Source organism: Rhinatrema bivittatum, chromosome 1 (genome assembly GCF_901001135.1).
Source record: "Rhinatrema bivittatum chromosome 1, aRhiBiv1.1, whole genome shotgun sequence".
In the NCBI taxonomy this organism is placed as follows: Eukaryota; Metazoa; Chordata; class Amphibia; order Gymnophiona; family Rhinatrematidae; genus Rhinatrema; species Rhinatrema bivittatum.
The window spans coordinates 45011737-45038693 of NC_042615.1; the positions used below are offsets into that span (position 1 = coordinate 45011737).

Here is a 26957-nt window from a genome sequence, read left to right on the forward strand (position 1 = left end):
ATTCATTCCTTTTTGCACTGTACCCCCCCCACCCTGTACGCCTTTCTGAAATCTTTCCCCCTCCAATTACCATTCCTAGCTCTCTTTCCAATCCACCTCATCACACCTCTAGCTTCCATTTCCCCCATCCCTTTACTCCCTCTATCTCTATCTCTCTTTCACTCCGCCTTACACCTGCATTACCTATGATTGTCACCCATCCTCATCCTCCCTCCCCTTCCATCGACTCGGCTGTCACACACACACACACACACACACACACACACATCCCCTCATCACCACCACTGCCCCACCCTGATACCATTTCTGTTTTTTTGCCCTGCCCCCCCCCCCACCAATCACAACTGTTGACTTTTTTGCACACATACCCTCCCCCTGGCTTTCTTGCACACTTGTACTGCATTTCCCCTTTCTTTTGACTAAAGATGTGGTATGCAAATGAGCACTCTGTTAAGATTCCTATATCTGTAAGGTTTTAATCCCTGTTACCATGAAATCTTTGATCCAGCCCTGTCCCGTCCCCCCCCCCCCCCCCCCAACACATAACACACACTCTCACACTCTAACTGAACCGTTGTTACTGGGTTACTCAGTGTGGAGACAAAACCTCAAAAACTATCGTCCCCTCCATCTTCCCCATCCTCCTCCTACCTCCAATCATCTCTTCCACTTGGAACCCCCCTGATCACTCCCTCCACCTCTACTCCAATTTCCCAATCACTCTCTCCATCCCATCCTGATCCCTATCCCCGCCTCCCTCACTCCAGCCAGCAGAAGGAGGTATGCTTGCACGTCCTCCCCACTTTTGGATTGAGTTACAAATGATGCCACAGTGCCACCGCTCATTTTCCTTTGGAAACATTGCTGGAGTGGGAAGGAGATAAGTATAATCTCCTGCTTACTTGGTGGAGGGAGGGATGATTAAAGAGTTGGAGTGAAACTGGAAGAGTGACTAGATGATAGAAGGGATTTTTATTTTACAGTTTAGTCTAAACTGATAATGTCAAAGAGGCTAGTGTGTTAAATTGGAGCATAGCCACTTTGCTCCGCCTGAGGAGCTGGAGCAGAATATGGCACTGGCTCTGTCTTTACTATGTTGAAGTGTCTCGGTGCTTTGAGGTGAAAGAGAAGAAAACCTGTTGACACTGAACTAGGTAGGATTTTATAACAAAAAATATTATAATGTACCTTTGCTCCAGATAACTAGGAGTTTATACTTATTTTTGAGTTTTTGTCCCCATCACAAAACTTTGCCCCAGTGTGTGAACTTTAATGATTGTATGCCTCATTAGCTCATTATCCCTCGATTTGCATTATTTTAGCACCTGCCATGATCTGCTGTTTTAAAGGTGAATCTTTAAAAAGTTGCACATGTTAAAATGAGCCCATGCATGCACAGAGCATATTCGCATAACTGCTATTTTATAAACCTAAAACATAGATGTGCAAGTAATGGTGCGTGAACAAATTTGCTCGTATAAAAAAAGGGGTGGGCTAGGGTGTTCTGGGGCAGGGCTGACATTTATGCATATAAGGTGCTATTTTAAAATCTGCAAATACTACGCACGTTCGCTGTTACCTGTGCACATTTACACCTGCCAATTACCAGGTGTAGGTCAGAATTTAATTCTTTAAAGGCAAATACTGACTGGGTGTGTGGTCTAGGAAAACTGGAGGGAGTGCCGGCTGAAGAACAAGAGGGGTCTTGATGACCTAGAGATAGACTGGGCCAGCTAGTGGACTCATTGGTTTAACTGGTAATTTCCTTCAAGCGCACGTTATAAACTTTGATAATTTACATGCATAAAAGCTGACAAGTGCTAAAGAAAATATTCACGTTAAATTTTCTCATTTAAATTAGAAGCACAAACTAAAATTAGGAGTACAAATATGCATGCATAGGAGATGTCCACCACTTATCCAAACAATTTTAGATTTATCTTAAATCTTAACCAGATAAGTCTAAAAAGCCAACATAGCCAGATAAGTAGGATAGCCAGATATGTCTTCAAAACGCTAGTTATCCATCTGTCTTACTTATCCACTTATATAGTGCTTTTATTTTACTTTTCCGGCTGTCTTACTTAGCTGGATAAGTCTTAAACAGCTCCACTTAGCCAGATAAGTCGCCACAGCACTATTTAGTCAAATATTTGTCGCCACTTCTCTGAATAAGTCAAAACTTATGTGGCTATGTTAAAAATACATGCTGCATATTTTATGATATGCAAACATGTTGGGCAGATTTATGCTCATAAGAACATAAGATATGCCATACTGGATCAGACCAAGGGTCCATCAAGCCCAATACCCTGTTTCCAACAGTGGCCAATCCAAGACACAAGTACCTGACAAGTACCCAAACATTAAATAGATCTCAAGCTACTATTCCTTATTGATTAATAGCAGTTTATTGATTTTTTTCCTCTAGGAACTTATCCAAACCTTTTTAAAACTCATTTTATATAGTGGGCATGCAGTAGCTTGCATGATATAAAATATGGGGTAGATTTTCCACTTTGCGTGCGTGTGTCCATGTGTGTGCACTTCCTGGCGTGCAAACATGGACGCGCCAATTTTCTACCATGCGTGCGCTGGCGCGTGCATGGTGGAAAATCCATGGGCCGCGTGCACATGCACACCGGATTTTATAATCCGCGTGCGTATGTGCGGGCGGTATGTGCAAAGGGGGGGGGGACTTCTGCAATTTAAGCACATGCATTCTGGCCTTCCCCAGTTCCATCTAGGAACTTCCCTACCCCCCTACCTAACCTCACTTCCCCTTCCCTTCCCTTCCCCTCTCCTCTCCTCCCCACCCCCTAAACCCTACCTTTTTCTTTTTTTCTTCTTTGTTATACAACCTACTTCAGCTCCCGAGCTGAAGTAGGTTGCATGCGCTGGCAGCCGGGTCTTCGGGACAGCGAACAATGGTGCTGCCCCGGCCTACCCCCTACCCTGCCCAGAACACGCACCCCCGGCCCGCCTCTTCGAAGAGACCCGACACTTATTCACATACCGGCTTTTATGTGCGTGTCCGCCTCTTCAAAAATTCGCCTGCCGCACGCAAGGCCCAGCCACACATGTAAACACCGGGATTTGAATCGAAAATCTACCCTTATGTGTGCATGTGCATGCCTGTCCATATAACTGTGTATATGGGTACGCTCACACATGTTTTAAAGTTATCCTCTAAGACGGTAATTTTAAAATGAGCATGCATGTGCACATACAATCATGTATCGACGTGTGAGCGAGGATATGCTGGAATTTTTAATCGTGCGCGCATTTGCACATGTATGTTTTAAAATACACCAACCACATGTAAGGGAATTCAGAAGACATATGCATAGATTCAGGCATGTAAACTTTTCTGCAGTGTAATTATTCAATCCTTGTTTACCAGGAATTGGGATAGATACGTTCAAGTATGCTCAATTGGGATAGTTACATAAGTATGCTCCTAATTTTAAGAGGTTTCTCGAGCACAGCTAGCATGCACGTGTCTTCCATAGGACTTTATTGGCTTTAATGCGCATATGTCAGCAGATTTTAAAACATGCTCACACGTGACACATTCCCAGTTTTCCAGTTAGTCCAGCAGTTTGTCCAGTTAATATCGAGGTCTTTCAGACCCTCTGATTCTTCATCCTGCATGTTGCCCAGTTGATCCAGACCTCTTATCCTGTTCTATATGCCCTAAACTCGAGATTTACAGATTTGCTCCTTATTAGGAGCAGCAGTAAAGTTACGCAGATATCTAGCATACGCGCGCTGCAGTTTTAGGTTTTAAAATTTGGAGTTACACGTGTAAGTCTTGGCCCGTCCCTGAAAAGCCTAAGCCTTGTCCCTTTTCTGTCCCCTTATTCTTCATGCATGCACAGGTACATGTGTGCGCATTTTGCGGCTTTTAAAAATCTGCATTGCTTGCGCATGGCCCGCAATCATGCATATGTGGGCATTTTTGCGTGAGCAGTGCTTTTAAAATTGACCTGCAAGTGAATTGTGCACTTGCATGCGCACACATAAATTCATTTTACACGTGCGTAAAGGCATGCATTATTTAGTGAATTGGAACCCAGGTGCTAAATCTTATTCGTCAGATTCTCAATCACTCCTCTTGGTTGTTGTTTTTTTTGTACAATTGCTCTTCATTTATTAAGCTCACTTGTAGATCTTAAGGGCCTGATTTACTAAGCTTTTTTCCCATAGAGATGGAATGGGCAAAAAGCATTAGTGAAGAAGGCCCTTAGCACTACAGTAATGAATGAGGCTTAGCATGATTTGTACAGTTGCAGAAATTAAAAAGTACTTGTTCTTTTAAAATGGTTCTATTCAGGATCAGCTTGTGAGTAACTGCTGATGATGTTGTGATTATTATGTTGCTTTAGGAATAAGAATAGGTTTGTGTAAATCTTTCAAACTGATTTGGTGCCATTTTTATTTCTTTTGTTTTAGAGGAGGGAATGGAGGTAGGCGGATTATAACGTTTGGGTAGTACTCCATGCATGTTCTCAGACGTTTTGGTAAATTTCTATGCCGGTTGTTACATTTTCCTTGTTATTTCCTACTTTGCTGTTATCTTGATCACTTTTCTTTGTTTCTTCCTGGATCCTATAAGGTGAATCTTTAGGCCTGTGCGTGCACGTGCCAGCTCGCAACATTTTATGACATACGTGCACATACGTGCGTATTTTATATAATCGGCTGTATGCGCATACACGTGCGCTCAATTTTCTATAGCTGCATGCGTGTGCGTGCAAATATTGCATCTACCGTGTAAGTGAGGGGAATTTTATAAGGGGTATGCGTGTAGGCTTCTTACCGTTTTCCCAGTTCATTCACAGTTCACCCAATGTAGGGATGGGACTTCCTAACCCCCCCTAGTTTTAAAGGCTACCTTCTCTCCTGTTAGACCTGACCCTTAAAATCCAACTGATTAGCCCTGATTTTTTATTTTTTGACTTACACACACCAGCAATAGCAGAGCTAAAGTTACGCGGTGGGGACCCCCGGTATACGCATATGCGCGTAAGCATTTACATGCACATCTCTTGGTCTTCCCCCACCCCACCCAGACCAAGCCCATGCCTTGCCCCTGTTTTGAACTTTTTGATTTGTGTGCGTACGCGGGTGCTTCTTAATATCTGCGCGGCGCGTGCCAGCCTGATACACACATGTATTTCCCGGCTTTGGGGCCCGTAGGGCTTTTAAAATCTGCCAGTATGTTTTTCCCCGTATTTGTCTTGGCCCTCTTCTTCTTTTAGGGACTGGGAAAAAAGTCTGTATTTTACCTTTATTTATTTTATATTGTGTGCATTTTATTGTTATCTCTGTCATATATACTTCAGTTTCCATGAGAAGATGAACCTGGTTTGTATACTTTTTAAACAGTATAAATAAAAAGTAAAAAAAAAAAATGTGAATAAAGTTGCACTAACCTATCAAGACCCACATGGCACCAACTAAGGAGGCAAAAGTTTTTTTCTTGGCACATACATTTACACGTGCTTTTGAAGCAAGTGCAAATGTACCCACCAGAAGTACAAATGGAGATTTTACAATGCAATCTCCGCAATCCCTCCCTCCCCTTTGCTCTGGCAAACAAAAAATACTCGCAGTGTGAACAGTGTGAGCATTTTTACTCACTGTGGGGTAGATTTTATAATTTTGCGCACCAGGCGCGAACAAAAGTACGCTGGATTTTATAAGATATACACGTAGCCGCGCGTATCTTATAAAATCCGGGGTCGGCGCGCGCAAGGGGGTGCACATTTGTGCAATCTGCGCACGCCGAGCCCGGCGCGCGTTGCCTGTTCCCTCCGAGGCCGCTCCGAAATCGGAGCGGCCTCGGAGGGAACTTTCCTTCGCCCTCCCTCCACCTTCCCCTCCCCTCCCTTCCCTTACCTAACCCACCCCCCCGGCCCTATCTAAATCCCCCCCCCCCTTTGTTGCTAGATTTACGCCTGCTGAAAGCAGGCATAAATCTGCACGCGCCAGCGGGCTGCTGGCGCGCCATCACCCGACCCGGGGGCTGGTCCGGAGGCCTTGATCACGCCCTCGGGCCGGCGCCACGCCCCCAGGCCCGCCCCCGGAACGCCGCGTCACTCGTGGCACGCCCCCGAAACGCCACGTCACTCCCGACACGCCCCTCCATGCAAGCCCCGGGACTTACGCGCATCCCGGGGCTTGCGCGTGCTGCTGAGCCTATGCAAAATAGGCTCGGCGTGCGCAGGGGGGGTTTGGGGTAGATTTTCGGGGGGTACCTCGTATCATACGCGCGTACCCCTTTGAAAATCTACCCCTGTGGGAGGGGAGCAGCAGAGAACAGTTTTCACTGACCCTTTTTAAGTGAGCAAACAGTTGTTCACCTGCATACACAGGTCTGAAAATTGCCCTTCCCAGGCACATGAAGGCACAAAGTTGAATTGCTTTATGTGCTTCCATGAATGTGTAGGTGCACATCACCAGTCCCAGTGGGATAAATTTTCAAAGGCTTAAGTCAAGATTTGCACTTGCAATAGAAGGACCTGTGCTAGTAGGATCATCAGAATTCGCATAAGTGGATTTTCAGTTGTCCTAAAGTGCATGTGTAGTTTCACAGCATGTGTATTTTTAGCTACATGGCAAAAAGGAGGCCCTGCTTGGAAAGTGCAATGCATTGCATTTTAAAAATGTGTCTCCATTGGTTGGCAAGCTCGCTGCTGACACGTGCAGTTTACTCCATCGTTCAAGGCCACTTAAGTGAATATGCACATTCTGAGCAGCATAACAAGCGCATCTTCAGAGACAGCGTAATAAGGTTCCTTACTGAAAATGTACCCCCAGTTGTTCCTTGATCTCATTGTTCCTTTTCCATTGCATATGGTTTGCTAGTAGGGGGATCTTAGAATGGCAATTGACAGTAGATGGTCTATCATAATGAGGTGTGTTGCAGAAGTGCTCCATCTAGCCCAATAACCTGTCTTTAATATTACCAAGTAAACATACTAAGCTATGTGTAGGATGATTAATGGTTTCTCCTACCAACCTAGTTTACAAAAAAACATAGTTTAGGGTTGCCTTGAACCTGGTGTTACATTCCTGACACTGGTGTTTCAATAACCTAGAATGTACTCATCCTTCATAAACCTGTCTAATCCATTTTGATATAGATTAAATTCAGGCTCCCATTAGAGTGTTAAGGGCCAGATGTGCTACGTCCGTCCCTCCCCTCCATTTTGTGTCTATGGGAAAATTATTTAGCACATCTGTCCCTCAGTAAGACTGAGAATTTCCATGCTTTTTCAAGTATACAAAGGCATTAGTTATCAAGTTTGCAACTATTGGCGCTTCTGCTCAAAAGTTTTAAACCTGTGCTATTTCAAGTCCCTTTGTGTGTATTAGTTTGTGTCCAATAATGTACTTGTATTTTTCTAGCTTTTGTTGATAAATGCATTTCTTTTTTATTTTCTATAATCAATTATATGTATGCAATCTTTCTTTAAATGATAAATCTGCCATTTCTACAGTATTGCAATCTTCTCAAATCAATACTGATTTGCACTGGTTATAAAGCAAATGGCAAAATGTTCCACAAAATGAGGTAAATTGAGCTTTATAAAATATTAATTTCCCTGGCCTAATTCTGCATAATTTACTTTCAGAATGATGAGTAGTCAGGTTTTATTAAAAAAAAAAAATAAATCAAGAAATATTTTTTTATCGCTGTGCGTGTTTGAAAGTTACCAGAAGGACATGTTGCTTGCAGACTGGAGAACACACAGAGTGATAGCAGGACCTGATTCTTCTGAAAATCTCTTCCAGGCTTTCTGCAGACCACAGCTGATGAGTTTTGCTTCTACTACGCAAAGAAGGATGGTGGTCTGTGCTTTCCAGATTTTCCAAGAAAACAAGTGCGAGGCCCAGCTTCCAATTATCTGGACCAGATGGAGGAATACGACAAAGTGGAAGAGATCAGCAGGTTCATAAAGATAAACGCTGTTCAATCTAGAAAAACTGACAAATCTTTTGTGGTTTCTGACAGTGAATCAAAACTCAGGCTTCACTTATGCTCAGCAGCTGTGCCTTCCAGATGTTTTCTTCTTCTTCTTCTGCTAGTGTGATTTTTTTTTTCTGAAAGTCAATTTATATTAAATGCCTTTTAATATTTAGATTACTAGGCATATGCTATGAATTGTCTTCTTATTATGGTTCACTTACTTCATGCCTGCAGCTTTTAAATCTGCTATAAATGGCTGGATCTTTTCTCTGTAAAGGTGATAGCCCCTTTACTAGCCTTCTGCGAGGAAATGGAATTTCCGGCATATATTAACCACTGAGGCAGATGAATTGCTTATAAAAATACGGGATGGTCAATCTCTCATTTAACTGCTGCTAGTATTATGCAGGGTAAAACACCAAACACAATTTTGCTATTATATTTTAAATCTCAGCAAAGTTGTTTTAAATTATGGAGAATATACCCAGGGAGATGTAGTGGTTGTGACAGTTGTTAAAGGAAAAATTTCAGGGCTTACGACTCAGCATGTGACTCAGTAAAACATTAGCATGTGACTCAGTAAAACTTTTACGTGCATATCAAAACAGGACTTGACGTGCTTTGCAATAAATTTTAGTGAAGGCATGCTAAAACTTCTTTTGGTGCGAGTTTTATTGCATAGGCTCCTAAATTCTTTCTTTAACAGCTGTCATGACTACTACTCCTCTCTGGATAGATTACCCATATTTTAAAACTGTGTAGTGAGGCGTGCATTTCCCACCTACCTCCCCCTTCCCCCTACCGCAAATATGATCCCCTCCCCCACCCCTAGTAGGATCCTCGCATGTTCCCACCCTGGCAGGATACTCTCCTTCCCCTTAGCCAGCAGGAGAGCAGCACTTCTTACCTGTATTCGTTGCCGCCTCCTCTGCTGGTTCTAGTCTGAAATCTGCGCGTGCAGTATTTGCAGATCCCGCAAGAATACGGGGCCTGGCAGACTGAAGCAGACAGAGGAGGCAGACACAGGTAAAAAAGTGCTTCTCTTTGTAACAGGGTGGTAGGATCTTAGGAGAGGATTGTGGTGGGGGTGGTGGAAGGGTATTTTACTAGACAGCCACAAGGGCAATTAGGCCGGAACTGCAGGAGCCCTTAAAGCTCAGGGCCTGGAGCAGTCACCCCAGTTTGCCAGAGATGGCCTTGCTTATGCATCTTGGTGTTCTAGAAAGTGGGTATGGCACAGGCGACTGCTGAATCCTCAAAATAGCCTATGGCGCACACACATACCATCTGTTTCCTCTATCGACATGTGCATGCAGCCTCGCACACCCACAGCCTGCCTCACTCCTCCCCTTAAATACATACATGGACTGGTACACATACACATGCAGTCACTATGCACGCCGCAACCGCAGGGGATGAGACGCCTATTGGTGGGCTCTCCTGGTCTACCTCTCCTCTCCTCCTTCAGCCAGTATTATATATATATATATATATATATATATATATATATATATATATATATATATATATTTATTATTTATTTATTTATTTATAATTTTTATATACCGACATTCTTGTATAATATACAAATCATACCGGTTTACATTAAAACAGGAGATGCAGGGAAAAAAGTTACCTTTGTCAAATACATTTAACATTAATAACAATGAAAATTGTTAACAAGGGATAACAACTATGAAAAAAGAGAAAGGTAAACAAAAGTGGAAGAAACATAGAAGTTAAAAAGAAAAAAAACGAAAAAAGGTAGCACCAAGGGTTGCACGAAGGGGTGCAATATAATCAATAAAATAAACACAGTATGTAAAACAAAAGACACAACATATAAGCCTGTTTGAGCTGCCTTGGCACAGAAATCAAAATCAGTTAGGGGATAAAGAGCCCCACTTTGCCTCCCAGAGCTAATCGCTCCCCAATTTTCTGTTCAGGCTGCAGAAGCTGGAGTGTCTTGCTTGCCTTCCACAGGGGTTTATGGAGAGAACACTCATAGAGGGGAGAAGCATGCAATTTTCTGAGGCTTCAGAGAGAATAACACATAAACCATGCTTAATTACTTAAAAGTCTATCTGTCAGTTTTTTTGCCAGTACATAATTCAGTCTTCTAATTAAAATAATTACCAAAGCTATGATTAGCCTGCATGCCTTTTTTTATAGCTTGAGCCTCAATTAGTCTCGTGCTTACAGTGGAGAAACTAAAATCATGTAAATCCACTCTAACCCCCTTCTGAAATTCCTTGGTCCCAGGTGTAATTCGCTTTATTGTTACATCTCTCTATGTGGTACCTGAGGGTATTTCAAGGCTGCTTACTGGCGTTTGTTTTTGCTTGCTTTGAAGGAAGCACAAGCACAACTGTTTCTGCGTCCAGGAGGTTGTGCGAGGGCTGAGGCAGCCCGTTGGCGCAGTGCATTGCGGGGACGCATCTCTCCGTCTCTTCATCCTGGAGAAAGAAGGCTACGTGAGGATTTTTACCCCCAGAGGAGAACTGATGAAGGAACCATTTTTGGATATACACAAACTTGTTCAAAGTGGAATAAAGGTTAGAATGAATTCTTTGTGTTTTGCGGATCAAGGCCAGATGATATTTTCACTTTAATTCAGTTGTTCATCAAAACCGGGGGGGGGGGGGGGGGGGAATAGATAAGGAATATAAATAATCTATTTTCAGAAATACATCTATTTAATGTAAATGCAGAATTGTATTACTCAACTTGACTCAAAAACAGTAATACATTATGTAAATGCACAGATTGGATATATTTATTTATTTTATTTAAATCCTGTTTTACAGCTCTTCAAAGCAGATATATAAAAATATATCAAGTTTCAGAATATACAAAATGCCTTTTTATTCTTAATTTTTTTTTCATAAGGATGTATATGTTTTACATATATTTGCATTCTATATCCATGAGATATTTCAGCCTCCTAGCCTTTTCGATTGATTAGGCTGTGCTACTTTCAAGGCTACTTTGCTTTCCCAGAGGCAGAACATAGGTCCCTCTATTTGATGAAACTCAGAAATGTGCAAAAAATTGTGTGCTGGACTAAATCTAAGCAGGACAGAGCCAAATACCCCCTGAGGTACCCCTACATATATTGCTTTTGCAGCATGAGAGAGAAACGCCCCAGGCTGATTATTTTCAGATATTCTTCCATTTATGATTCTCAGGAATTTTTGCAGAATTGAGGCCAAAGGGAACACATGTTTTTTTTTTTTTTTGTGGTTATTTGGATTCAGATTTTTTTTGTTATTTTTACAATCCAGTTTACTTAGAACAAAGGTACAGCCAAATTCCAACTGGTCATGTTATAAAGCACAAGCACATCATAAACATATTTCCTCCGTCCCCTACCAACTTCTCTCTCCCACTTTGGCTCACATCTGGGGTTTTGTTTTTTTGTTTTTTTTTTGTGGTGATTGATTTATTATTTATTGGTGTTCCAGCATTTGAAATTTTCACTGCAGATTATCTTAGGATAGTATAATCTGAATGACACTGCTGACGTAATTTCAGTGAGAATGGAAAATAGGCAGATTAGATGGGTTTTGCAGGTTTTTTCTACCATCTGTTTTTCTTGGGGGGGGGAGGGGGGTTACTAGTGGTTTGCTGAAATATAAACTTTTGGACATTCTAAGAGAATACACAGGTGACTTGGGATGCAGCTAGATTAACTATTATGATGACAAGAGTATATGGAAAAAAAATGCATTGCTGCCCCTTGAAATAAAAATAGCTGAGGCAGGGACTGGAATAATTGCTGCAGCCTGAAAGTATCTACAGAGATAAGAGGAAGAAAGAGAAAAATAACAGTATGAAGGAGGCAAATCTGAAATACCTAACCATGCACAATACAATACTGTTCCTGATGAACTTTTTTTTGTGTAAATCCATTCAGTGTATGTGAGAAATTCCAGCTCGACAGTACTGAAAACAGTGTCCTCTGGCTTTATCTGCCCAGTAACGTCAGCAGCAGCACTGCAAGCACTTCGAAAGTGCCCTGGTATTTGTGCAAGAGTCCTATTCCGGAGTGAATGCCTTCAGGGATGAGAAAGTACTTTAGTTCTGTGTCTATTAAACCCTTGGCATCACTTCTGAGAATGCTAATAAGAGTATTAATTGCTACAGCAGAGTGCTGTTTTTTTTTAATGAAGTGGAATCTGCCTGTAGAGAACTGGACCTCAGCACCAACTCGTTACACTTAGGCTGGTGAAGAGCTTTCAGGTAACCCTGGCTTTTTAATATTATGGCATACCAGTGGAGGTGGTTTAACAGTTACTGGGCATGCTTGGGACTGATATTGAGGGCAGAAAAAGGGTTGAAAATTCAGGTGAAAGACATGGGGGGCGTTGAGAGCCGAGGTCAGGATGAATGTAGAGATTTATATGCTCATCTACCCAAAGTGGAAGAATCACAGCTGCAGGACTGGCTCTAGGCTATCTGGTGCCCTGTACGAAAACTGAAATCAGTCTCTCCCTTGGCAGCAGTTCTGGCACATTACTCATTCCTTCAGCAGGGGCAGCGGCCTTGGCACTGTATGTACATCTCTCTCCCCACCCCCCGCTTCCTCCACCTTCTGCCCAGCAGCAGTATCCCCTCTGCCTTGCTCTCTTTCCCCATGTCTACAGTGCCTGGCATCCCTCTCTCTCTCTACCCCCTCAGCATCCTCTTCTCTCACGCACTCTCCCTTTAACTGCCCAGCAGCATCCCCCTTTTTTTTTTTCTTGTCTCCCTTCCTCCTGCAGGCTGATCCTTCCCCTATCACCGTGAACAGAAGCCTCCTTCCTTCTGTACAGTGTTCCTGAGTCTCTTGCTTGCAGAAGTCATATGGAACAGTGCGGTAGGGATGGGGAAGTGGTGCTCCCTGGAGGTTGATGCCCTTTGTGATCGCTTAGAGTGCACACCTCAAAAGCTGGCCCCGCACAACTGGGTCGATTTAGGAGGATCAATTTCATCTTTTTTTGCTGTCAGTGCTATTTTACTATTGACTTGCACTGGTAACCCAGAGGCCAATGTTCAAGCCTGCATTAAATACCTTGAGTTAGCAGCCGTTTTGCAAAGTTTTGCTATGGATGCAAATGTGCTACAGCTGAGAAGATCCCAGCACATTGCAGTGGCGGGGAACTTCTCGGCTGTGGAAACGTGGAACATTTGGTAAACAGGCACCCTTGTGAGGCCTCCCACCCCCCAATGTTAAAGGTCCTTCCTGGTGGGCCATTGGCTCCCCCCACCATGATCATCCCCCAGCTTCTCAGGGAGGGCCACCCTTTATTGCCCTTTAAAAAAATATTGAAAACCAATTTTCCCTTAAGCCTTGCCCCAGGCTTTCCTAATAGTTGGGGTTGTCTTTATTTATTTATTTAGTTAGTTTTGTTTTTAAAATATTTATAACCCGCAGTCTTCCAAGTTTGAAGTGGGGTGCCATATATTGTACATAACAAATATAATGAAACATAGAATAATGAACAAAGACGATATCTAAGAACATAAGAACATAAGAAAATGCCATACTGGGTCAGACCAAGGGTCCATCAAGCCCAGCATCCTGTTTCCAACAGTGGCCAATCCAGGCCATAAGAACCTGGCAAGTACCCAAAAAAAGTCTATTCCATGTTACCATTGCTAATGGCAGTGGCTATTCTCTAAGGGGTAGATTTACAAAAAATGCGAGTTCGCGTACTTTTGTTGGCGCACCAGTCGCAAACAAAAGTACGCTGGATTTTAGTAGATACGCGCGTAGCCGCGCGTATCTGCTAAAATCCAGGATCGGCGCGCGCAAGGCTGCCGATTTTATGCAGCCGGCGCGCGCCGAGCCACGCAGCCTGCCTCCGTTCCCTCCCAGGCCGCTCCGAAATCGGAGCGGCCTGGGAGGGAACTCGCTTTCGCCCTCCCCTCACCTTCCCCTCCCTTCCTCTATCTAACCCCCCCCCGCCCTATCTAAACCCCCCCCTACCTTTGTCCGGGGATTTACGCCTCCCGGAGGGAGAAGTAAATCCCCGCGCGCCAGCGGGCCGCTAGCGCGCCAAGATGCGACCTGGGGGCGGTTCTGGAGGGCGCGGCCACGCCCCCGGACCGCCCTGGGCCGAAACCACGCCCCCCAGTCCGTCCCCCGAAACGCCGCATCCCGCCCCCAAAATGCAGCGCCGATCGTCCCCGCCCCCGACACGCCCCCCTCGAAAAACCCCGGGACTTACGCGAGTCCCGGGGCTCTGCGCGTGCCGGCAGGCCTATGGAAAATAGGCGCGCCGGCGCGCAAGGCCCTGCTCGCGTAAATCCAGGCGGATTTACGCGAGCAGGGCTCTTAAAATCCGCCCCTAAGTGAACTTAATAGCAGGTAATGGACTTCTCCTCCAAGAACTTATCCAATCCTTTTTTAAACACAGCTATACTAACTGCACTAACCACATCCTCTGGCAACAAATTCCAGAGTTTAATTGTGCGTTGAGTAAAAAAGAACTTTCTCCGATTAGTTTTAAATGTGCCCCATGCTAACTTCATGGAGTGCCCCCTAGTCTTTCTACTATTCGAAAGTGTAAATAATCGATTCACATCTACCCGTTCTAGACCTCTCATGATTTTAAACACCTCTATCATATCCCCCCTCAGCGTCTCTTCTCCAAGCTGAAAAGTCCTAACCTCTTTAGTCTTTCCTCATAGGGAAGCTAAACGTACAAATGCAGGGTCCTGTTAATAAATCATTCCTTGAATTAAAATGTATTTCTAAATAGGAATGTTTTCAGAGCCTTCTTAAAACTTGATGTGTCACTCATAAGCCGAATATACTTTGGAAGGGAATTCCACAAACGTAGACTGGCGACTGAAATAGCTCAGACTTGGGTCCCAGTTAGGTGAGCTAACGCTGGAGAAGGTATTTCCAATATAACCCTCCCAGTGGATCTAAGTTGCTGGGATGGTTTATAAATGAGTAAGATGGAACTGTTCTAAGGAGATTTAGGATTATTAATTACATTATGGATGAGCAATGAAAGCTTATATTTTATTTGTCAAGATAACAGGAGCCAATGCAAGGACTGTGGTATGAGATCATATGCTGATGTAAACTGTATCCATAAAGAATACAAGCTGCTGAGTTCTGTGCAATTTGCAGAGAATGAAGTGAACTGGTTGGAAGGCTGACAAATGGGAGAATTTCAATAATCAAGAGAGGGAAAATCAATGCTTGTAATGTGGTGCGGAAGGCATTCAGCCCTGAAATAGTTTGTAATCTACGTAGCATGTGGAATTGTAAAATGCTGATTTTATCAGGCATTTAAAATGGGTGCGTATTGACAGATCCTAAACTAGGATAACGCCCAGATTTCGCTCCTGAGATCGTAATGATAGCTTACAGGATGGTTCAAGGATGGATATCAACTTAACAGCAACAATTCAGTTTTGGCAATGTTGACGGCTAGCTTATTATGGAATAGCTAACATTTGACTGACGCTAAGCAGATTGAAATAAACTCAAAAGTAGAATCCCATGACAACATCGCTGGGATGAAAATCTGAATGTCTTCAGCATAAGATTTATAATTGACATCCAGTAACTTACATAATGAGGTGAGGTAAATATTAAATAGAGCTGCAAAGAGCGCTGGATCCCTGCGGGATGCCAGAGGAAAGGGGATAGGAAGCAGAAGTTGCAGAAGCCATTCTCACCAGTTGTGTTATGCTCTGAAAGGAACAACTTAAACCAGCCCAGCACTTTCCCCGATAAATCCAGTCTCTGCAAGTTGGGAGGTTAGAATATGGTGATCGGTGGTATCAAATGCTGCTGATATGTCAAGTAAAGCCATGACATATTTTCTACTGCTGCCGAAGCCTCTGCTTATCATGTCAATGCCAGAGAGAAGCAAGGTTTCAGTGCTATATTACTTGCGGAAATCAAATTGCTGAGGGTCAAAAATACCATTTTCTTCCACAAAATCAGTGAGTTGTTGGTAACAGTGGTTTCAATAATCTTTGACATAAAAGAAAATGATGAGATGGTGTGGTAATTAGCCAGTTCTGATGGGTTCAAAGTGGTTTTTTTTAAGAGGATGTATAGATGCCTGTTTTAAAGTGCTTGGCAAGATATCTTGCTGAAGGGACATATTTACCAAATTAGTGATAAAAGTGCTAATATCTCTAATGACTGTAAATAGGGCAATGGAACAGGGTTTAAGTGATAAAAGTGCTAATATCTCTAATGACTGTAAATAGGGCAGTGGAACAGGTTTAAGGGGGCAAGATGAGGGTTTCATTTTATGAATTATCCAAGCTGTGCTACAAAACTGTAAATTACTAGAGGATACATCATAGTCAGATGGAAACTGATTACATATTTTGATTACCTTATTTAAAAAGGAAGCAGCAAACTCTTCACATTGCATGATACTTGGCAATAAACCATTACATTTATTTGAGGAAGGACTAGATTTGGTTAATTGCTTTATAATAAAAACAATTCACAAATACTATTCTGGGAGGCTTGAATTCAAGAGGAGAAATATGCCTTATTAGTCTCATTGACCAATGAATGATAAGAGTCTAGATAAACGCTGTAGGCTCAGAGGGATGGCACCACATAAGTGCTCAGATTTATGATGCTTTTTTTTTTTGCAATCTTCAGCTGGGCATTAAACCAAGGGACTATGTGCATCCTATGTGACTGGACTGATTTCGAAGGAGTCAGTTGGTTAAGAACTGTCTCAAGAGAGGAATCTCATATATGTAGCTCTGGCATCAGATTCAGATGGCACAAGAAGAAAAAGCAATATATCACAAAACTGGTCTGCCTTGATGTGCCCACATTTAACAATTATCTTTGAGATTATTTCAATAGATTTATTGGAAACTGGCAAAGATATATTCAATATAAGTAAACGATGATCTGACTAAGGAATAATATCAGTAAAAACCTTAGGAGAATGGAAAAATGAATGGTTATAAAATATTGGTTGAGTGTATGACAGCCCTTATGAGTTGGCTGGTTGACAATCTGCTGCCATCTAAGCGCTGACATAGCATCTAGAAAAACTTCACATATATGGGATAAAGGCTGCTCATCTACATGTAGATTAAAGGACAACTGTAAACTCAACTAAGTGCTAGAATTCATTAATAATTCAATTAGTGGTGAAGCATTATTAGACAGCGGACCTCGTGGACATTGTTTAAAAATTCCATCTTAGAAACCCAGTCCAGATATATTCCATGCATTAAAAAAAATGGAAGGAAGGCCAAACGACTGCCAGCATGATTAAAAGGTGAAGTGAAAGAGGCTATTTTATCCAAAAGAAATGGAAAAAGGAGGATGTATCTGAGGAAACCAGGAATAAGTATAATTATTAGCAAGTTAGATGTAAAACATTGATTAGGTAGGCTAAAAGTGAATTTGACAAGAAGCTGGCCTTAGAGGCAAAAATTCATAATAAAAACTTTAAAAAATATATCCAAAGCAGGAAGCCTGAGAGGGAGTCAGTTGGACTGTTAGATGATCAAGGGGTTAAAAGGGCGCATAAGGAAAATAAGGCCATCATAGAAAGACTGAATGAATTCTTTGCTTCGCTGTTTACTGAAGAGGATGTTGGGGTTATTCCTGTGCCAGAAACTGTATTCAGTGGTGAAGATTCAGAAGAACTGATACAAATCACTGTGTAGCTGGATGAAGTAATAAGGCAGATTAACAAACTAAAGAGTAGCAAATCACCTGGACCAAATGGTGTATATCCCAGAGATCTGAAAGAACTAAAAAATAAAATTGCATATCTGTTACTGATAATTTGTAACCTATTGTTGGGATTGTCTGTCATACCTGAAGAGTGGAGGGTAGCCAATGCACCCCCAATCTTTAAAAAGGGCTCCAGGGGTGATCCAAGAAACTATAGATCGATGAATCTGACTTCAGTGCTTGGAAAAATTGTGGAAACTATTCTAAAGAACAAAATCAGAGAATATATAGAAAGCCATGGTTTAATGAGACACAACCAGCATGGGAAATCTTGCCTTACCAATCTGCTACATTTTTTTGAAGGCGTTAATAAATGTGGATAGGGAAGCCAGTGGATGTAGTGTATTTGGATTTTCAGAAGGCATTTACAAAGTACCCCAAGAGAGAATCTCTCCTCTGGGATAAGAGGCAACGTCCTGTTGTGGACTGCAAACTGCAGGATACTGCTCCTGTAAAATATCAAAGATGGCAGGTTCGTTTTTGGTAATAGATTGGGCATTGACTAAAATCAAAGACAGCATAGAGAACATAATAACTGGAGGAATTACACACCGATTTATTGGGATTAAGTTGAGTCCAGCATTATTGATTTTACAATATCTAAGTGGTCTCAATTACTATACCTCCCGCTACCAGTGATTACAGGAATGAAGGAGTGGACCAGGGAACAGCAGCAAGATAAGACATTTCCACACAGGCACATGTAATTAAAAATGACATGCTGGAGCTAAAATATCATAAAACTAAGCAGCAGAAGTGGTCCAAATTGGAGCAATATTCACTTCTGGCGAAATGCACTCCCGATAGGCCCCCAAAATGTGCCCAAAAGAGTGCACAAGGGAGCTCCTTTGTAGCGCTTCTTTGTGCATGCAACAAAGTGTGCATGTGCCTTAGCATGTATTCCTATGACGTTCCTCTGGGTCCTTTATCCTTTGCCCCACTGATGTCAGCAGGGGCCAGGGAGGTGTTACAGTTCCAGGGACAATACCGGGTAGCAGAAAGGGGAAAGGCAGATGATCCAGGCATGCTCCAGTGGAAACAGCAGTACACCAATCCATCACCTCAAGCTCAGTAAGTATAACCAGCATCCCTCTGGGTCCTTTATCCATAATCCTGCTGACATCAACAGGGGCCAGGGAGGTGTTATAATTCCAGGGAACAAGATCGGGTATTAGGAAGGAGACATCAGATGATCCAGGCTCTATCAGATGGAAATAGCAGTAAGCCAATCCCTCATGTCCTCAGGCTCAGTAAGTGTAACCAGAGTCCCTCTGGGTCCTTTATCTGTCATCTCGCTGATGTCAGTAGGGGGCTGAAGAGGTTTTACAATTTCCGGAACAAGATCGAGTAGCAGGAAAGAGAGGGCAGATGATCCAAGCATGCTTAGGTGGAAACAGCAGTATGCCAGTCCCTTACCTTCTCAAGCCAATGTCTGCCTGCTCTTGTTCCTCCAGCTGCCATTTTCAGCTCATCCCTTATTGCAAGGAAGTGAGTGGGGTGAGTAGGTCAGCTAGCTCCATTTTGAAAATGGTGACCAGAAGGGCAAGAGTAACTGAGTATAACTCTTTCCTCAGGAGGATCCCTCGGCTATTGGATAAGCTGGGGGGGGGGGGGGGGAGGTAGATTTTGTTTTTAAAACTTTATTTAAAGGTCTCCAAGAGGATGGCGCTTTCAGGCAGATCTTTGAAAAGCCCCATCACTATCACACTTTTTTCCCTCTCTGAGGGGTCATGTGGGGATTGGGGTGGAGGGGGCCACTGGCCCACCATGGAGTGAATTTACTTTGGAAAGGGGCCTTACAGGGGCCACATGCTGTTTCATGCAAAGTTCTACCCCGCCTGGGCCACAAAAGACAATAACCATACTACTTTGAGAGATAGTTATGGTTTTTTTTGTGAAAAATGGATCCATGAAACCTTTTCCCCATGCTTATTTTCAGAAATTCATCCCACCCCCTCCTTCATCCCTCTTCCTATCTGATGAACCTCTTTGCATGATTTTGTATTGCAGCAAATTAGGGGAAGATTTAATATAAACCTTTGCACATAGCAGACTACACGCTAAAGTTTACAACTGCAAAGTGGCATTGTGTAAAAGTGGTTTTTATGTAAAGTATTGACACAAGCTTTTAGTGTTTGAGTATTGCTGGGCTTTTTACAAAGTTTTTTTTGCAGAAAAATCCATTTTGCATAAAAAAAAACCATGAGTGTACTTTAGTGCATCAACCTGCTAGTGTTTGAAGGGTTCTGCATTACTGCAGTGTCCCTCAAGGCATACAGTCCCCAACATAAGCTGATTGTAAAAGGCAGAATGAGGGGCCCAGTCCTATATTTAATTCATACAGAAGTACCATTAGGAATGAAAATGAGTGTTCAAGTTATTATACCTTGACTGCAGATTTCTTTTCCAAATAATTGTTTTAAACTTACCAAGCAACTTTTGGAAATACAGACCAGCAAACACCTTTTTTTTTTGTTTTCTAGCATCATGGGCCCTGTTTTTATTGTATGACAGCTTAGTTTTCATTCCATAATTTGGACTAATAATGCTTGGTAATTGAAAATTAAAAAAAAACAAAGAATGGACAATGGCTTGAAACTGAACAGGCTTCCAAAATAGATACTAAGTGTAAACTGTTATTACTTTTTTGATTTTTTTTTTCTTTCACATTGTGGGCTCTGCGTTTACTTGCATGAGCCATTAATATATTTTCAGTATTCTCTTGGTGGTTTTTGAGCATACAGCAAGTTTACAGAGCCTTCCACCCCAGGAATTCCCAGGGAAGCAATGCTCAATACTTTCTCCTCGCCGTCCCCCCCCCCCCCCCTCCCCACACACACACTGCTTTTATTTGTTTTCTGATGAAGTGCCAGGCTATTTAGAAGGTTCCCTTTCTGTCTGCAACAAACGGCTCCTCCTGCAGTTTTCTCAATGGTTTAGAAATGGTACAGTAATTCTGATAAACTCTTCACAGCGACCGCCCAGGGATACTGAGACAGTGCCGTGCTCCATGCTTTTCTGTTTTTCAGCAGCTGTTTTGGCACTATAAATCACTGCAAAACCTGTAGTAATTTAGTGTAATCTGTGATATATGAATATACACAGAAGCTAGGGATAATTAACATTTAAAAAAAAAAAAATTACATATTTAGTAAACATTATACTGAGGAGAAAACATGGAATGCCTTCCCGTACCTCTGAGATGAAAGGAATATTATGGCAGTGAAAGCCATAATGAAGATAAGCCTTCAAGAATGTATAAGCTAGCCTGCTTGACCCCCAGCTACCGCCTACCCCTACTCCAGGCTAGGGGTCTTTTTCATCTGTCACATTGGCTTAACTTTAAGCCAGAGTTCATCTAGCTCTTTAAACATAATCTGTTCTCCTTTCCTGCCACTGTATTTTTCTGCCTTGTTTCCTTTTTTTTTTTTTTTAAATCATTTTCTAGCTCTTGATAAGTTAAGGTATTTTTGTTATAGGATTTAAAAAAAAAAAAAATGCTGTGCCCTACTAACATTCCTATTGATAGGGATTTTTGTTTTAAGTTGCAATGTTTTGCAAATTTGTCTTTATTGAATGGCATTTTGCATCATTTGGATTATTTCTGTTTATATTTTATTTTATTTTTCTTTGGATTTTATGTGAAAACTTTTTTTTAGCAAACAATATTATTATATACAAAAACCCACTAAGCATGGGTTTCTTATGTAGCCGAGTCAATAAACATTTTCAAACTTTTTCTCCCCTGGAACCCATTCCAAGAACATAAAGAATAAGACAAATACAAATAGCAATGTCCCCATCACATCCTCCCCCCACCCCAGTACATACCCTCCCTTCTCCATGCCCCACCTGCCAATCTGGCTCTGGGCAGCATGAATCAAGCCTTATTAACCCTCTGTGTAGGACACAAAGAACTAAGGAAGTTCAGAGGCTAAAATACTAACAGGTGAATTTTAAAAGCCCACTTATTTGAGTAAAGTGTATTTACATGTGTAAAACCCAATTTTAAGCATGTAAATGCTTTTTAAAATCAGGCCCTTATAGTTTAGTAACAGACTATGAGCATGGGCAGGCAACATTTGGATATAGTTGTTCCAAGCCTCCAAAAAAGATTTATGTTTCCAAAACTCTGAAGCACTAGCCATGTTTTCCATCTGCATAGTCTTGTGAAACAGATTTCGCCAGTGCCAAAAAGACTGACAAGTGATGGACATCCAATTCGACAAAATGGTCTTCTTCCTAAGCAGATATGCTTTCCGAACCAACAACTTCTCCTTACCTCTGATTGCCAAGGTAGAAACATCATCAAATAAAACAGCTTCCAATTTAAGCTCTATGATTTGCCCTAACATATCCCCAAGAAAGCTGGTGATTTTTTGCCAAAACTCTTGGATCCAGGGATAAGCCCAAAAGAAGTGCAAAAAAAAATCTGAAGGCTCTCCACACTTCAAACAGCAGATTAATATAAATAGAGGAATCAAAAACCAGTCACAAATAAATCTTGCAAGACATGCAATGTTTTATAAAGCTTTAAATCTGGAAGTGCCAAACCACCAGATTCCTAACCCAGTTTCAATCAGTGTAGCTTTACTCTGGGTTTCAAATTTTCCCAGATAAATTTGGAGAGTAGCCTATTTAATTTAGTGAGATCTGAAGGGGAAGGATCTGCCCTACATACAACCATCTAGGAAAAACTATCGTCTTGGAACAAATTAATGCAGCCCATCAGCAAGAGAGAGAGGTGTTGCCACTAATATAGTTTTGTCCTAGTATACTCCAATAAACATTGGCATCATAAAGATCCTTCAAATTATTAGTTAGTTTAATCCCTAAATATGTAAAGACCCCATCTGCCCACTTTAACTGGAACCCATCTGTCCACCCCGCATGATTTTGATCAGGAAATGACAAAGCCTCAGATTTATCCATGTTCAGTTTATAAGCAGAAAACTCCCCAAACTAAGCAAAGATGTCCAATAAGTGAACTAAGGAGGATCTGCTCATTTGCTGATGACACTAATTTTAAACATTCAGAACCAAACCTGACCCCTTTTATTGTTGGATCGCCCTGAATATATCGTAACAATGGCAATACAGATATTATAAAGAACAAAGGAGAGAGCAGACAGCTTTGCCTAGTACCTCTGGATAACCAGAATAAGCCCAACCGCTGTCTATTGGCCACCACAATCGCTGAAGGATCTATATAAAGCGGATTTAAAATTTTAAAGAAGTTTCCTTCCAGTCCCCATACAATGTAAAACTTAAAATAAATAGTCCCACTCTGCATGGTTAAATGCCTTTTCAGCATCAAAGCTTACCATAAGCAAGAGGGTCCCATTCCGTCTACTAACCTCTATAGCCTCCAGTATATTTTGCAGATTAGTTATGGAGATATGACATCTCACAAACCCCAACTGACTAGTCAAAATCTATTCACGAAGGATAAGGGATGTCTATCTGCCCACAACTTCACAAAAAGTTTCACCTCAAAGTTTATCAATGAAATTGAATGTTAAGAACCCGCAAGAGTGATATCCTTCCCTGGCTTAGGAATAACTGTGTTTGAGTTGAGAGGGAATCACCCCATTTGGATGAAAGCATTAAAGTATGAATTTATATGCTTCACCACTGTACCCACTAACACCTTGTAGAACTACCCAAAAGCAATTGGGTCCTGGAGTTTTACAGGCCTTAGCCTTTTAAATACAAGCCACAACTTGCTCTCTAGTCAGGGCACTAAATTTCACAGGGACGGTAATTTGGCAAAATAGCTAACCCAGCCTTCTTGGTAGATGCCGAAGCAAACCACACCTGTCTCACCCACCACTTCTTTAATTTCAGATGTTCAGAGTCATTGTGATGTGTCTCTGGGAGAAACACTATATCTGCTTTCAATCTATTTAAATAACTAAGGATTTTTTTTGCCTCTTAGTAGGTGAATTAATGCCTCCAACAACCAGGAAATTATTTTTGCTACCCTCCCAGAGACACCAACAGCAGAAATACAAGCAAACAGAAAGAAATACCATCTGTCAACACAGATCTTGGTGTGAGCCCCCAGCCTAGATGCCTACCACTCCTAAAGTCCCAGTGACCCCTTTGCCCCACTGCCAGAAAATGTGCTAACTCTGATCTTCTCCAGCACTTCCCCCCGCCCCCTTGCCTTCCCATATCCTACCCCGCATTCCCACTCCCTTTATCAATCTCCCTTTACAAAACCTCTTCACTTATGCTACTCCCCTCCATAATGAGAACTGGTCACTATTTGCTGCAAAAGGGTGCTAGTCCCTTCAACTCCCTCCAACCCCATCCTTATCCAAAAAATGCTAATCTCCTGAATGTTCAATCTTGTGACACCAGGGTTTGACCAGAATAAAACTGACCAGGTACTATCAGCTACTGTGAAAGAAATAAAAGAAAAAACTCTGATTGAAACAAACCTCAAAAGTACATCAAGGTGGACCCAGAGTTTGAAGCTAGTCTCAAACAGCCTCCTCCAGATGCTCCCATTAGCAAGATAAAAGAGCTGATAACAAAGCAGACTGCCATGCCACTATAAGCCACTGGAAATAGTCATCAGGGGACCTACAAGAATTCTTAGGTTCTGCTGGAACCACTGCCTATATCATTGTGCAGCATAGTATCTAGTCCATGCTTGAGACTGAGCAAACAGTCGCACAATAAGTGGCCAAAAAAACCCCCAAATGCCACTCAGAAAATGACAACTTCAACTGTGTTCCGAAATTGCAAGGGTGGAAATCAAAGTTTGAAAAGCAAACCTACAAAAAATCACTCCTCACCACCAGAATTAGCAGAAGGACTCAGGTACAGGTGCAAACTCTTGTTCAAACTTGGCTACAAATTTCTTAGCCTCCGCTGCTGAAGTTAACCACTGTGTCTTGCCATTATGAATCACATGCAACTTCACCCGGTACAGAAGGCTGCATTGAACCTTTAATGCATAGATCATGTCACATAGGGGGTTATTTACCAAGCGGATCGTACACAATAAGGGACATTTCGCATGCGAAAAGTCCCTTATCGCGTGTGATACCAAGATGAGGTCGGAGTCGGGGCGGCATCAGCCCCAGAAGAGGAGGATTCGGGGGCGGCACTGGGGCTGACGCCATGAAGACTGCGCCGACAGCGAAAGGTAAGCACCTTTATCGCTGTCAGTTTCGTGCCGAATAACTATACTTTTTGTGGAGTAGTTATTTGGTGCGATGCTGGCAGTGATCACACCACAGAGGTGCGATCGCTGCCGGCTATTGCAGGACCGCCCCCCCCCCCCCCCCCCCCCCCCCCCCCCCCCCCCCGTTACTGCGGGATTCACTATGCCTTGCAGCATTAGTAAATCCAGCCCATAGTCTTATTACTATATTTCAGCTCCTTATCTCCCCAAGCCATCTCAAATTCACTGTTTTATGAGCAAAGTTTAACATCTGGGCAATTACAACCCATGGCCTTCCTGCTGCTTCCCTTCACAGGTCCAATCTATATACTCACTCTATAGGAAGCAGCCATCAGATTCCCCAAGGCCTAATTCCTGCACAACCAGGTTTCTAAAAAGCCACAGAGCTCAGCATCCAGCCAAGACTCAGGTAAGCCAACAAACCTGAGACTGTTCCAGCATGTTTGATTTTCAGTATCCTCCATCTTTTCCTGCAGTGCACTCACTGCAGAACACAAAGATGTCAAAGCCACCTCCTGAAGCCTCTCCTGGTCCTGCAGCACAGACACGTTTTGCTCCACATTGGTAATATGATGATGCCATCATAGTAGAAGTTGTTTCTTCCAGTTTAGCATACGTTTTTCAAACTTGGAGTTGAGGGATTTATCCACTGCTGCCATGAGCTACGTGACCTCAGCCGGATTTAAAGAGATCAAGCCTGTGTCCTGGGCCACTACCTCCATTTTAGATTCAGTTGACTTTACCTTTTCTTTTTTCACGGTGTGGGTACTTATATCATTGCTGAAACCAAAAAAAATCCAACTCCTTATCACCTTGAATGTTTAAATCTGCATTTTGACCAGGCTAAAAAGGTCAATGGGAGGTGATGAAACCGGGCAGCATTCAGAGCAAGGTAAGCGCACATCCTTCCTTGTTCACTGTATCAATTGACCTATTCTTTTATTTTTTGTTTTTAAATTGATAGTTGCAAAATAGGTAGAACATTTACACAAACAAGCCTGCTATTGACAATAAAAGAACACATTTTTATTATTATTATTATTATTATTATTAATAATAAGAGCTTTTCTTATTTGCCAATGCAAATAATAAGCCCATAGTGGAGTACAAAAAGAACATAAGAACATAAGACCATAAGAAAATGCCATACTGGGTCAGACCAAGGGTCCATCAAGCCCAGCATCCTTTTTCCAACAGTGGCCAATCCAGGCCATAAGAACCTGGCAAGTACCCAAAAACTAAGTCTATTCCATGTTACCATTACTAATGGCAGTGGCTATTCTCTAAGTGAACTTAATAGCAGGTAATGGACTTCTCCTCCAAGAACTTGTCCAATCCTTTTTTAAACACAGCTATACTAACTGCACTAACCACATCCTCTGGCAACAAATTCCAGAATTTAATTGTGCGTTGAGTAAAAAAGAACTTTCTCCGATTAGTTTTAAATGTGCCCCATGCTAACTTCATGGAGTGCCCCCTAGTCTTTCTATTATCCGAAAGAGTAAATAACCGATTCACATCTACCCGTTCTAGACCTCTCATGATTTTAAACATCTCTGTCATATCCCCCCTTAGCCGTCTCTTCTCCAAGCTGAAAAGTCCTAACCTCTTTAGTCTTTCCTCATAGGGGAGCTGTTCCATTCCCCTTATCATTTTGGTTGCCCTTCTCTGTACCTTCTCCATCGCAATTATATCTTTTTTTAGATGCGGCGACCAGAATTGTACACAGTATTCAAGGTGTGGTCTCACATGGAGCAATATAGAGGCATTATGATATTTTTTATTCACCATTCCCTTTCTAATAATTCCCAACATTCTGTTTGCTTTTTTGACTGCCACAGCACACTGAACCGACGATTTCAATGTGTTATCCACTATGACGCCTAAATCTCTTTCTTGGGTTGTAGCACCTAATATGGAACCTAACATTTATTTTCCCCTATATGCATCACCTTGCACTTATCCACATTAAATTTCATCTGCCATTTGGATGCCCAATTTTCCAGTCTCACAAGGTCATCATGCAATTTATCACAATCTGCTTGTGA

The 26957-nt window shown here is 42.2% G+C and overlaps 1 protein-coding gene across 4 annotated transcripts in view; it reads left to right on the forward strand.

Moving 5' to 3' along the window:
• Positions 1-26957, forward strand: part of HHIP (hedgehog interacting protein) — a 438585-nt gene that overhangs the window by 41783 nt on the left and 369845 nt on the right. For all 4 annotated transcript variants that reach the window (XM_029600029.1, XM_029600180.1, XM_029600103.1 and 1 more), the window contains exons 4-5: positions 7804-7960; positions 10332-10533. In XM_029600029.1, coding sequence (XP_029455889.1) covers positions 7804-7960; positions 10332-10533 — 359 coding nt within the window. The remainder of the gene's footprint in view (positions 1-7803; positions 7961-10331; positions 10534-26957) is intronic.